The sequence below is a fragment of the Ochotona princeps genome, chromosome 17 (genome assembly GCF_030435755.1).
Source record: "Ochotona princeps isolate mOchPri1 chromosome 17, mOchPri1.hap1, whole genome shotgun sequence".
In the NCBI taxonomy this organism is placed as follows: Eukaryota; Metazoa; Chordata; class Mammalia; order Lagomorpha; family Ochotonidae; genus Ochotona; species Ochotona princeps.
This window is the reverse complement of record NC_080848.1, coordinates 47,516,033-47,529,428: the sequence shown is the minus strand read 5'-3', so window position 1 is coordinate 47,529,428 and position 13,396 is coordinate 47,516,033. Positions and strand designations below refer to the sequence as shown.

General features: G+C 56.8%; 1 protein-coding gene and 3 non-coding genes across 4 annotated transcripts in view; all 4 read right to left on the bottom strand.

Annotated features, from left to right (window-relative positions):
- Positions 1 to 55: 55 nt before the first annotated feature.
- LOC131482428 (spidroin-1) overlaps positions 56 to 13,396 on the bottom strand; it is a 65,067-nt gene continuing 51,726 nt past the window's right edge. Inside the window, exons 13-16 of the mRNA XM_058676466.1 lie at positions 11,546 to 11,722; positions 6,637 to 6,813; positions 1,732 to 1,900; positions 56 to 127 (exon numbers count right to left, since the gene is read on the bottom strand). Coding sequence (XP_058532449.1) covers positions 56 to 127; positions 1,732 to 1,900; positions 6,637 to 6,813; positions 11,546 to 11,722 — 595 coding nt within the window. The remainder of the gene's footprint in view (positions 128 to 1,731; positions 1,901 to 6,636; positions 6,814 to 11,545; positions 11,723 to 13,396) is intronic.
- LOC131482479 (U2 spliceosomal RNA) lies at positions 1,431 to 1,621 on the bottom strand. Its single transcript, XR_009247036.1, has one exon. It is a non-coding gene; the product is annotated as a U2 spliceosomal RNA (small nuclear RNA).
- On the bottom strand, positions 6,344 to 6,534 carry LOC131482477 (U2 spliceosomal RNA). The gene has a single exon (XR_009247034.1). It is a non-coding gene; the product is annotated as a U2 spliceosomal RNA (small nuclear RNA).
- Positions 11,253 to 11,443, bottom strand: LOC131482476 (U2 spliceosomal RNA). The gene has a single exon (XR_009247033.1). It is a non-coding gene; the product is annotated as a U2 spliceosomal RNA (small nuclear RNA).

Sequence of the window (13,396 nt, the reverse complement as noted above, 5' to 3'; positions counted from 1 at the left end):
TGGGGATTCCTGAGCTGTGCTGTCAGCCTGCACGGTTCATTCGGGCTGAAATGGTTCACTTTGCTCTCCCAAAGGGATCCAAGACGTCAGGATTATCGTCATTGGAGTTCTTGTCTTGGAGCAGTGGCTGTGCAGCAGGTGGAAACAAGATGCCCTGCATTTGGCCTTGACCGTCCCCCACCTGCGTTCCAGGAGGCAGCTTTCCCGGTGGGTGCTCAGCATGGGTCAGGGGAAGACCTTGACCTCTATTCCCTTGCTCTGACCACTGTTAGATAGCCACACAAACTGCCTGGTCTCTCCTGGGAGTCCATGCCTCCCAGCCTGCAGGAGGCTTTGCACCAACCTTTATCCCGCCTCCACTCTGTCCAGAGTGGCATCCTCTTCTCCCCTCCCTGCATGAATAGCCATGAGGGTGGATTCAGGCTGGCATGTAGTCACAGGCTGGCATGCAGAGGGGTGAGAAGGGCAGGTTCTGGCATGCCTACTGCATGGGAGGATACAGAAAACTTATGGGGAAAATAGAATTAGAAGATAAGTTTAGAGGTGGGCATGGTGGCTTACAGGCTAATCCTCTCTCCATGACATCAGTATCTCATATGGGCACCAGTTCGTGTCCCAGCAGCTCCACTTCCCATCCAGCTCCCTGCTTGTGGCCTGAAAAAGCAACGGAGGACGGCTCAAACCCTTGGTTCCCTGCATCCACGTAGGAGGCCCAGTGAAGCTCCTGGCTCCTGGACTCTTATCAACTCAACTCCAGCTCTTACACCCATTTGGGGAGTGAATCAGCAGATGGAAGATCTTTCTGTCTCTCCTTGTCTCTGTGAAAATTTCTTTCAAGTAAAAATAAATATTTAAGAAATGAGGTAAATTTATTTTGATGAAAGAAAAAACCTTGAAATCTATGTATTCTCCAAAATGTGTAATTTCTGTGAGCTCTCACATTGTCTAGCCGGTGTGTGCCAGCTAAGACTGTTCCAGGGGTACCTGGAACCCAATTTCTGTAATCTGGAGAGACTCCAAGCTTGTTGCGTAGATTAGTTCAGATACGCAATTGGACTTGAAGTCCTTCGCACCATTAATAGAATGAGAGACAACAGTGGAGAGCAAGATGGGTCAGGTGCAGTAGCCTTGGCGAGGAGTTGGAAGGACCCAAGGTCCCACCTGTCTGTGGAGGGGGAACCCCTTGTTGTGGCGACCCACTTGGGACACAGCTGCCTGCTACCGCAACTGGAAAAGCAATGCAATGCTGCAAGTGAGCTGTTGTGTTGTAGGGGGTTTGATTACGAGCAAAACAGTGCATACGAAAAGCAACAGCAGCCAAGACAAGTGGCACAAAGAGACGGTGCAGGAGCAAGACTGAGAAGGCAAAAGCCAACATGCAGAGAGCGGGAAAGCAAGGCCTGTTGTTGCAACCACAACTCTTTCCCCAAACGGGGTGCACCGTTCCTGGAGGTACTGCAATACCAGGTCGATGCGCGGAGTGGATGGAGCAAGCTCCTAGTCCAACTCCAGCGTCCAAAAATCCATTTAATATATTGTCCTCGGGTAGAGGACGTATCAGATATTAAACTGATAAGAACAGATACTACACTTGATCTTAGCCAAAAGGCCGAGAAGCGATGCCCAAACAACCAACACGCGCACTCCACCCAAACACACCCTGCCCCTCACACTCACGCCCACCCCACGCCACACCCCGGACCCGCCGCCCCGCCCCGCCGGCCCACGCGCCTGCCGCGCCACCTCCTCCTGCTCCCCCTGCTCCTCCTCGGCCGCCGCCGCCCAAGCTCGTCTCCACTCGCGCGCGGCTCGGACGCGCTGCTGGGGGCGGGGCCCGAGCCCCGACATCTGCATGTCCCGCCCACCGCCGCCGTCGCCCCGCCCCGCCCCGAGCAGCCGGCTGGGTTCCCACGGGGGAGGGGGAGGGGGGCAGGGGGAGGGTCTCGGCTGCCCACGCCGGGAGGGACGCCATCCTGACGACTGCGACGGGGTGTCCTGAGCGGGCGGGCAGAGGGATGTGGAGTGCGGAGAGAAAGGCTAGCCTGCCCCCCACGTGCCCGCCCAGGGGACGAGTGTGGATATACACCATCAGCGCTGTTGTTGTGTGACAGTTCTGAAATGCTGTCGGTCCGGCCGATCTGTGGATGAGAAATCCCTTCCAATGTCCATTGGCTGGCATGGTCAACCTGAGAGTCTCCATTTTGTCCAGATAGTTCCCGTTATCGTTTGGCTGGGGTTCTGTTCTTGATTCTCTGTATGGGACCAGACAGCCTCTGCAGGAACAATGGGCAGTGTTCACCATGGCCTGCGGTCCAGCACTCCATCCTCCACACCGAGGAAGACCAGTTCTCACAGGTGGAACATGTGCCCAGTCAAGGTCCTGTGCCCTGCCACATCCCCAACCCTGGGGCTCATGGACTTGGCACCGACCATGCAGGTGAGTTCGAGAACCTAGGCCAAGTGACCAGAGAGCCGTCATGCCAGACTCTCCATCCCTGGGGTCCACAGAACCCTGGGGTTCACGATGCAGATGGGCCCAAGGATCCAGGCCAGGCAACCAAACCAAGGACCTGCCAGAAGCCCACTCCTGGGCTTCATGGGCCTGGCACCCACCTCACCTGTGGGCCCGGCAACCTGTGCCCCAGAGCACTTCTGACCCCTGGGGCTCGCGGAGCTAGCACCCACCACACAGGCAGAGTCAAAGTCCCAGCCCAAATGACCCCACGGCCCACCGCAATGGCTACCCCCAGGGATCAGAAATCTGGCATCCACCGTGCAGGCGGGGCCAAATGTCCGGGGCCAGGCAACCTGGGCCCAGTGGAGCCCCTGCCTCTGAAGTTCACGGACACAGCACCCACTGTGCAGGCAGGCTCAAGGACCTGGGCCAGATCGCACAGGCCTTGTTGGATTCCCCACCTCCAGGGCTCACGGAGCCAGCACCCACCTTGCAGATGGACGGAAGTGTCCTGGCCGGCCAGTCAGGGCCATCGGACCCCTCCACCCCCGTTGCTCATGGACACAGCACTCACAACCCCCATACTGACATGGCTCATCTCACCATGGCATCTACCAGGGGAGCTTCAGCCCGGTTTGGTCCAGCCCGCTCCCGGTTCGAGCTTATGTTGGTTGGTGCTATCACCCAGCTTTGCACAGTCAGATCACCATCCCGGTTCCAGTGTGAACTGGCCGGTTTTGGGGCCTGACCCAGCCCCTCCTGTACCCCATTCTGGCTCTCAATCTGCCAACGGATGTCACGAGCTGGCCCGCCTGGTCCGTGCACATCCAGACCTGACCCACGGCAACCTGGACTGGCTTGGACTGCTTCTTATCTTGGTCCTGGTGCCTACCTGCAGGGACTGCAGCCTGGCATGGGTGTATCACATACATACGTACGTGTGTGTGTGTGTGTGTGTGTGTGTGTGTGCAAATGTAAAAGATATATATATATATATATATATACACACATACATATATATATATATTTTTTTTTTTAATTGCAAAGACAGATTCACAGAGCATGAGAGGATGTCCCATCTGCTGTTTCACTCCCCAAGTGGCTTCAACGGTTAAAGCTGAGTGAATCTGAGGCCAGGAGCCAGGAGCTTCCATGTAGTCCCACCCAGATCCTGTTTCCCACAGTTTTGGCCTAACAACCACATGGTAACTGTTTTGCAGAATGAGTGGTATCTCCCACTGAGTAATGTTCTGCATGTGCAATTTTAAAGAAAGATTCATGGGATTATCTGGGTTTTTTTCTTTTTTTGAAGATTTATTTATTTTTATTGGTAAGGTAGATCTACAGGGAGGAGACACAGAGTAGAAGATCTTCCCTCTAATGGTTCACTCCCCAAGTGACTGCAACAGCTGGAGCTGAGACCATCCAAACCCAGGAGCCAGGAGCTTCCTCCGGATCTCCCACACGGGTGCAGGGTCCCAGTGCTGGAGCGTCCTCGACTACTTTCCCAGGCCACCAGCAGGGAGCTAGATGGGAAGCCGGGCAGCCGGGATCAGAACCGGCGCCCACATGGGAATCCGGCGCATTCAAGGCGAAGACTTCAGCCACTAGGCTATCACGCCGGGCCATATTTGTTTATTTTATGATGACTGAGGAAGAAATACAGAAAGGTCTTCCATCTACTGGTTGATTCCCAATAGTCAAGTCTGGGCTTCATCTCGGCCTCTCATGAAGGAGCTGAGTACATCGGTGGACAAGGGAGCTATTCGCAAGCCGGGAACACCTGGGCTCGTGTCAAACCTTGGAACACCAAGCAGCAGACCCAATTCCCTGGTGTCATCTGTCCTTTGTGCCTCCCCCCGCTCTCCTGGTTAAAAGTAGCAGAAGAGGGCGCGGCATGGTGGCTTAGCGGCTAAAGTCCTCACCTTGAATACGCTGGCATCCCAAATGTGTGCCCACTGTCGTCCCGGCACCTCCACTTCCCATCCAGCTCCCTGCTTGTGGCCTGGGAAAGCAGTGGAGGCCGGCCCAAAGCCTTGGGACCCTGCACCCGTGTGGGAGACCTGGCGGGAGTTCCTGGCTCCTGGCTGTGGATAGGTGCAGCACCGGCCACGTTGATCACTTGGGAAGTGAAAGATCTTCCTCTGTCTCTCCTGCTCTCTGTAGCTCTGCCTTTCCAATAAAATATAAGTAAATCTTGAAAAACAAACAGAAGAGAGCATCCCTGGCCTCAATACTATCTTCTCTGGTTGTTTTCCATGAGTCACAAGGAAGGAAGCAAAGCACACCACGGCTCCGCGTGAATGTCTTCTCCCTGTCCTAAGAACTGCTAGCTTCCCACAAGACAAGGATTGAATGAAAGCTTTGTATGACACTCGGCTCTTCCTGGGTGTAAGAGGCTGTGTTTCCTTCACCAAGGGCGTCGTCTTGAAAGTGTGGATGATGGGGCCCGGCGGCGTGGCCTAGCGGCTACAGCCCTCGCCTTGAACGCCCCGGGATCCCGTACGGCTGCCGGTTCTAATCCCGGCAGCTCCACTTCCCATCCAGCTCCCTGCTTGTGGCCTGGGAAAGCAGTCGAGGACGGCCCAATCCCACCCGCGTGGGAGACCCGGAGGAGGTTTCTGGTTCCCGGCATCGGACAGGCTCGCGCCGGCCCGTTGCGGCTCACTTGGGCAGTGAAACATCGGATGGAAGATCTTCCTCTCTGTCTCTCCTCCTCTCTGTATTTCTGGCTTTCCAATAATAAGAAATCTTAAAAAAAAAAAAAAAAGTGTGGATGATGGGCGCAATGCAGATGAATCCAATCGTTTCTCTGTTAAGCATCTTCTTGTAGGTTTGAGGAATCCCGGCACTGCCTCTTGGCTGTCTTCCCAGGCAATGCTATGAAGGAGCCGTGCATTTTTGGAGGGGGGTGTGGGGGAAACAGACAAACCCAGGGACCTGTCCTGTCTCTGAACAGGATATTGCTGACCCCCTAGACGCTGCTCAGAGCAGGAGGGCGGGGAACCCGTCTAGATACAGCTCCGTCTAATCTTAGCTATGCACAGAGCCCCCACACCGGGGCTGGCTAAAAGCACCCCTTCTCAGTAAGGGGCGACATCAGCGTGCTTGCTCTCATGGCTCTGGCTTCTCCAGGCAGGACAGAAAGGAGCTGGCTCCTGCTGCCAGCCCAGCCTCAGCACCCCCACCCGTGTTAACAGACCGCTTTCCCTTTCATTCTGGTTTGGGAAGCAACAGGTGCTGGGGGGTGAACAGGCCCTCCCACACGCTGCAGGGCCTCTAGTCTTTCTAAGCAGAAGGAAATGAGGGCTAGGCTGCAACGCCTGGCCATTTCTACACTGGTTTACCCTGTCCACCAGGATTCAGCCTTGACCAGGGGCTGGGAGGACCCCAAGGTCCCACCTGTGTGTGTGTGTGGGGGGGGGGCAAGCCTTTGTGGTGGGATAAAAGGCTAATAATGCCCCGACCAAGCCAGGTCCCCCACTTGGGACACAGCTGCCTGCTACCGCGCCTGTTCAGGCAGTGCAATGCGGGTCTAAGCAAGAAGTGAGGTCCCCATATCCACAGGGGTGACCCAGATGGAGTGCTGGGCTTTGGCCTGAGCCAGTGGCAGGCATGGTGGTCCTGGGGGAAGCGAAAGAGTGAATGGAAGACATCTTGGCGCAATCCCACTGTTGAAAGCAACTAGCAAGGTGTCAACTAGCAAGGTGTGCTAGCAAGTTTACATGACAAGCGTGGCTTGCTGGTGAGCGAAAAGCGCGTAGGAAAAGCAGCAGCAAGACAAGTGGCAGGAAGAGACGGTGGAGAAGCAAGACTGAGAAGGCAAAAGCCAACATGCAGAGAGCGGGAAAGCAAGGCCTGTTGTTGCAACCACAACTCTTTCCCCAAACGGGGTGCACCGTTCCTGGAGGTACTGCAATACCAGGTCGATGCGCGGAGTGGATGGAGCAAGCTCCTAGTCCAACTCCAGCGTCCAAAAATCCATTTAATATATTGTCCTCGGATAGAGGACGTATCAGATATTAAACTGATAAGAACAGATACTACACTTGATCTTAGCCAAAAGGCCGAGAAGCGATGCCCAAACAACCAACACGCGCACTCCACCCAAACACACCCTGCCCCTCACACTCACGCCCACCCCACGCCACACCCCGGACCCGCCGCCCCGCCCCGCCGGCCCACGCGCCTGCCGCGCCACCTCCTCCTGCTCCCCCTGCTCCTCCTCGGCCGCCGCCGCCCAAGCTCGTCTCCACTCGCGCGCGGCTCGGACGCGCTGCTGGGGGCGGGGCCCGAGCCCCGACATCTGCATGTCCCGCCCACCGCCGCCGTCGCCCCGCCCCGCCCCGAGCAGCCGGCTGGGTTCCCACGGGGGAGGGGGAGGGGGGCAGGGGGAGGGTCTCGGCTGCCCACGCCGGGAGGGACGCCATCCTGACGACTGCGACGGGGTGTCCTGAGCGGGCGGGCAGAGGGATGTGGAGTGCGGAGAGAAAGGCTAGCCTGCCCCCCACGTGCCCGCCCAGGGGACGAGTGTGGATATACACCATCAGCGCTGTTGTTGTGTGACAGTTCTGAAATGCTGTCGGTCCGGCCGATCTGTGGATGAGAAATCCCTTCCAATGTCCATTGGCTGGCATGGTCAACCTGAGAGTCTCCATTTTGTCCAGATAGTTCCCGTTATCGTTTGGCTGGGGTTCTGTTCTTGATTCTCTGTATGGGACCAGACAGCCTCTGCAGGAACAATGGGCAGTGTTCACCATGGCCTGCGGTCCAGCACTCCATCCTCCACACCGAGGAAGACCAGTTCTCACAGGTGGAACATGTGCCCAGTCAAGGTCCTGTGCCCTGCCACATCCCCAACCCTGGGGCTCATGGACTTGGCACCGACCATGCAGGTGAGTTCGAGAACCTAGGCCAAGTGACCAGAGAGCCGTCATGCCAGACTCTCCATCCCTGGGGTCCACAGAACCCTGGGGTTCACGATGCAGATGGGCCCAAGGATCCAGGCCAGGCAACCAAACCAAGGACCTGCCAGAAGCCCACTCCTGGGCTTCATGGGCCTGGCACCCACCTCACCTGTGGGCCCGGCAACCTGTGCCCCAGAGCACTTCTGACCCCTGGGGCTCGCGGAGCTAGCACCCACCACACAGGCAGAGTCAAAGTCCCAGCCCAAATGACCCCACGGCCCACCGCAATGGCTACCCCCAGGGATCAGAAATCTGGCATCCACCGTGCAGGCGGGGCCAAATGTCCGGGGCCAGGCAACCTGGGCCCAGTGGAGCCCCTGCCTCTGAAGTTCACGGACACAGCACCCACTGTGCAGGCAGGCTCAAGGACCTGGGCCAGATCGCACAGGCCTTGTTGGATTCCCCACCTCCAGGGCTCACGGAGCCAGCACCCACCTTGCAGATGGACGGAAGTGTCCTGGCCGGCCAGTCAGGGCCATCGGACCCCTCCACCCCCGTTGCTCATGGACACAGCACTCACAACCCCCATACTGACATGGCTCATCTCACCATGGCATCTACCAGGGGAGCTTCAGCCCGGTTTGGTCCAGCCCGCTCCCGGTTCGAGCTTATGTTGGTTGGTGCTATCACCCAGCTTTGCACAGTCAGATCACCATCCCGGTTCCAGTGTGAACTGGCCGGTTTTGGGGCCTGACCCAGCCCCTCCTGTACCCCATTCTGGCTCTCAATCTGCCAACGGATGTCACGAGCTGGCCCGCCTGGTCCGTGCACATCCAGACCTGACCCACGGCAACCTGGACTGGCTTGGACTGCTTCTTATCTTGGTCCTGGTGCCTACCTGCAGGGACTGCAGCCTGGCATGGGTGTATCACATACATACGTACGTGTGTGTGTGTGTGTGTGTGTGTGTGCGCAAATGTAAAAGATATATATATATATATATATACACACATACATATATATATATATTTTTTTTTTTAATTGCAAAGACAGATTCACAGAGCATGAGAGGATGTCCCATCTGCTGTTTCACTCCCCAAGTGGCTTCAACGGTTAAAGCTGAGTGAATCTGAGGCCAGGAGCCAGGAGCTTCCATGTAGTCCCACCCAGATCCTGTTTCCCACAGTTTTGGCCTAACAACCACATGGTAACTGTTTTGCAGAATGAGTGGTATCTCCCACTGAGTAATGTTCTGCATGTGCAATTTTAAAGAAAGATTCATGGGATTATCTGGGTTTTTTTCTTTTTTTGAAGATTTATTTATTTTTATTGGTAAGGTAGATCTACAGGGAGGAGACACAGAGTAGAAGATCTTCCCTCTAATGGTTCACTCCCCAAGTGACTGCAACAGCTGGAGCTGAGACCATCCAAACCCAGGAGCCAGGAGCTTCCTCCGGATCTCCCACACGGGTGCAGGGTCCCAGTGCTGGAGCGTCCTCGACTACTTTCCCAGGCCACCAGCAGGGAGCTAGATGGGAAGCCGGGCAGCCGGGATCAGAACCGGCGCCCACATGGGAATCCGGCGCATTCAAGGCGAAGACTTCAGCCACTAGGCTATCACGCCGGGCCATATTTGTTTATTTTATGATGACTGAGGAAGAAATACAGAAAGGTCTTCCATCTACTGGTTGATTCCCAATAGTCAAGTCTGGGCTTCATCTCGGCCTCTCATGAAGGAGCTGAGTACATCGGTGGACAAGGGAGCTATTCGCAAGCCGGGAACACCTGGGCTCGTGTCAAACCTTGGAACACCAAGCAGCAGACCCAATTCCCTGGTGTCATCTGTCCTTTGTGCCTCCCCCCGCTCTCCTGGTTAAAAGTAGCAGAAGAGGGCGCGGCATGGTGGCTTAGCGGCTAAAGTCCTCACCTTGAATACGCTGGCATCCCAAATGTGTGCCCACTGTCGTCCCGGCACCTCCACTTCCCATCCAGCTCCCTGCTTGTGGCCTGGGAAAGCAGTGGAGGCCGGCCCAAAGCCTTGGGACCCTGCACCCGTGTGGGAGACCTGGCGGGAGTTCCTGGCTCCTGGCTGTGGATAGGTGCAGCACCGGCCACGTTGATCACTTGGGAAGTGAAAGATCTTCCTCTGTCTCTCCTGCTCTCTGTAGCTCTGCCTTTCCAATAAAATATAAGTAAATCTTGAAAAACAAACAGAAGAGAGCATCCCTGGCCTCAATACTATCTTCTCTGGTTGTTTTCCATGAGTCACAAGGAAGGAAGCAAAGCACACCACGGCTCCGCGTGAATGTCTTCTCCCTGTCCTAAGAACTGCTAGCTTCCCACAAGACAAGGATTGAATGAAAGCTTTGTATGACACTCGGCTCTTCCTGGGTGTAAGAGGCTGTGTTTCCTTCACCAAGGGCGTCGTCTTGAAAGTGTGGATGATGGGGCCCGGCGGCGTGGCCTAGCGGCTACAGCCCTCGCCTTGAACGCCCCGGGATCCCGTACGGCTGCCGGTTCTAATCCCGGCAGCTCCACTTCCCATCCAGCTCCCTGCTTGTGGCCTGGGAAAGCAGTCGAGGACGGCCCAATCCCACCCGCGTGGGAGACCCGGAGGAGGTTTCTGGTTCCCGGCATCGGACAGGCTCGCGCCGGCCCGTTGCGGCTCACTTGGGCAGTGAAACATCGGATGGAAGATCTTCCTCTCTGTCTCTCCTCCTCTCTGTATTTCTGGCTTTCCAATAATAAGAAATCTTAAAAAAAAAAAAAAAAGTGTGGATGATGGGCGCAATGCAGATGAATCCAATCGTTTCTCTGTTAAGCATCTTCTTGTAGGTTTGAGGAATCCCGGCACTGCCTCTTGGCTGTCTTCCCAGGCAATGCTATGAAGGAGCCGTGCATTTTTGGAGGGGGGTGTGGGGGAAACAGACAAACCCAGGGACCTGTCCTGTCTCTGAACAGGATATTGCTGACCCCTTAGACGCTGCTCAGAGCAGGAGGGCGGGGAACCCGTCTAGATACAGCTCCGTCTAATCTTAGCTATGCACAGAGCCCCCACACCGGGGCTGGCTAAAAGCACCCCTTCTCAGTAAGGGGCGACATCAGCGTGCTTGCTCTCATGGCTCTGGCTTCTCCAGGCAGGACAGAAAGGAGCTGGCTCCTGCTGCCAGCCCAGCCTCAGCACCCCCACCCGTGTTAACAGACCGCTTTCCCTTTCATTCTGGTTTGGGAAGCAACAGGTGCTGGGGGGTGAACAGGCCCTCCCACACGCTGCAGGGCCTCTAGTCTTTCTAAGCAGAAGGAAATGAGGGCTAGGCTGCCATGCCTGGCCATTTCTACACTGGTTTACCCTGTCCACCAGGATTCAGCCTTGACCAGGGGCTGGGAGGACCCCAAGGTCCCACCTGTGTGTGTGTGGGGGGGGGGGGCAAGCCTTTGTGGTGGGATAAAAGGCTAATAATGCCCCGACCAAGCCAGGTCCCCCACTTGGGACACAGCTGCCTGCTACCGCGCCTGTTCAGGCAGTGCAATGCGGGTCTAAGCAAGAAGTGAGGTCCCCATATCCACAGGGGTGACCCAGATGGAGTGCTGGGCTTTGGCCTGAGCCAGTGGCAGGCATGGTGGTCCTGGGGGAAGCGAAAGAGTGAATGGAAGACATCTTGGCGCAATCCCACTGTTGAAAGCAACTAGCAAGGTGTCAACTAGCAAGGTGTGCTAGCAAGTTTACATGACAAGCGTGGCTTGCTGGTGAGCGAAAAGCGCGTAGGAAAAGCAGCAGCAAGACAAGTGGCAGGAAGAGACGGTGGAGAAGCAAGACTGAGAAGGCAAAAGCCAACATGCAGAGAGCGGGAAAGCAAGGCCTGTTGTTGCAACCACAACTCTTTCCCCAAACGGGGTGCACCGTTCCTGGAGGTACTGCAATACCAGGTCGATGCGCGGAGTGGATGGAGCAAGCTCCTAGTCCAACTCCAGCGTCCAAAAATCCATTTAATATATTGTCCTCGGATAGAGGACGTATCAGATATTAAACTGATAAGAACAGATACTACACTTGATCTTAGCCAAAAGGCCGAGAAGCGATGCCCAAACAACCAACACGCGCACTCCACCCAAACACACCCTGCCCCTCACACTCACGCCCACCCCACGCCACACCCCGGACCCGCCGCCCCGCCCCGCCGGCCCACGCGCCTGCCGCGCCACCTCCTCCTGCTCCCCCTGCTCCTCCTCGGCCGCCGCCGCCCAAGCTCGTCTCCACTCGCGCGCGGCTCGGACGCGCTGCTGGGGGCGGGGCCCGAGCCCCGACATCTGCATGTCCCGCCCACCGCCGCCGTCGCCCCGCCCCGCCCCGAGCAGCCGGCTGGGTTCCCACGGGGGAGGGGGAGGGGGGCAGGGGGAGGGTCTCGGCTGCCCACGCCGGGAGGGACGCCATCCTGACGACTGCGACGGGGTGTCCTGAGCGGGCGGGCAGAGGGATGTGGAGTGCGGAGAGAAAGGCTAGCCTGCCCCCCACGTGCCCGCCCAGGGGACGAGTGTGGATATACACCATCAGCGCTGTTGTTGTGTGACAGTTCTGAAATGCTGTCGGTCCGGCCGATCTGTGGATGAGAAATCCCTTCCAATGTCCATTGGCTGGCATGGTCAACCTGAGAGTCTCCATTTTGTCCAGATAGTTCCCGTTATCGTTTGGCTGGGGTTCTGTTCTTGATTCTCTGTATGGGACCAGACAGCCTCTGCAGGAACAATGGGCAGTGTTCACCATGGCCTGCGGTCCAGCACTCCATCCTCCACACCGAGGAAGACCAGTTCTCACAGGTGGAACATGTGCCCAGTCAAGGTCCTGTGCCCTGCCACATCCCCAACCCTGGGGCTCATGGACTTGGCACCGACCATGCAGGTGAGTTCGAGAACCTAGGCCAAGTGACCAGAGAGCCGTCATGCCAGACTCTCCATCCCTGGGGTCCACAGAACCCTGGGGTTCACGATGCAGATGGGCCCAAGGATCCAGGCCAGGCAACCAAACCAAGGACCTGCCAGAAGCCCACTCCTGGGCTTCATGGGCCTGGCACCCACCTCACCTGTGGGCCCGGCAACCTGTGCCCCAGAGCACTTCTGACCCCTGGGGCTCGCGGAGCTAGCACCCACCACACAGGCAGAGTCAAAGTCCCAGCCCAAATGACCCCACGGCCCACCGCAATGGCTACCCCCAGGGATCAGAAATCTGGCATCCACCGTGCAGGCGGGGCCAAATGTCCGGGGCCAGGCAACCTGGGCCCAGTGGAGCCCCTGCCTCTGAAGTTCACGGACACAGCACCCACTGTGCAGGCAGGCTCAAGGACCTGGGCCAGATCGCACAGGCCTTGTTGGATTCCCCACCTCCAGGGCTCACGGAGCCAGCACCCACCTTGCAGATGGACGGAAGTGTCCTGGCCGGCCAGTCAGGGCCATCGGACCCCTCCACCCCCGTTGCTCATGGACACAGCACTCACAACCCCCATACTGACATGGCTCATCTCACCATGGCATCTACCAGGGGAGCTTCAGCCCGGTTTGGTCCAGCCCGCTCCCGGTTCGAGCTTATGTTGGTTGGTGCTATCACCCAGCTTTGCACAGTCAGATCACCATCCCGGTTCCAGTGTGAACTGGCCGGTTTTGGGGCCTGACCCAGCCCCTCCTGTACCCCATTCTGGCTCTCAATCTGCCAACGGATGTCACGAGCTGGCCCGCCTGGTCCGTGCACATCCAGACCTGACCCACGGCAACCTGGACTGGCTTGGACTGCTTCTTATCTTGGTCCTGGTGCCTACCTGCAGGGACTGCAGCCTGGCATGGGTGTATCACATACATACGTACGTGTGTGTGTGTGTGTGTGTGTGTGCGCAAATGTAAAAGATATATATATATATATATACACACATACATATATATATATATATTTTTTTTTAATTGCAAAGACAGATTCACAGAGCATGAGAGGATGTCCCATCTGCTGTTTCACTCCCCAAGTGGCTTCAACGGTTAAAGCTGAGTGAAT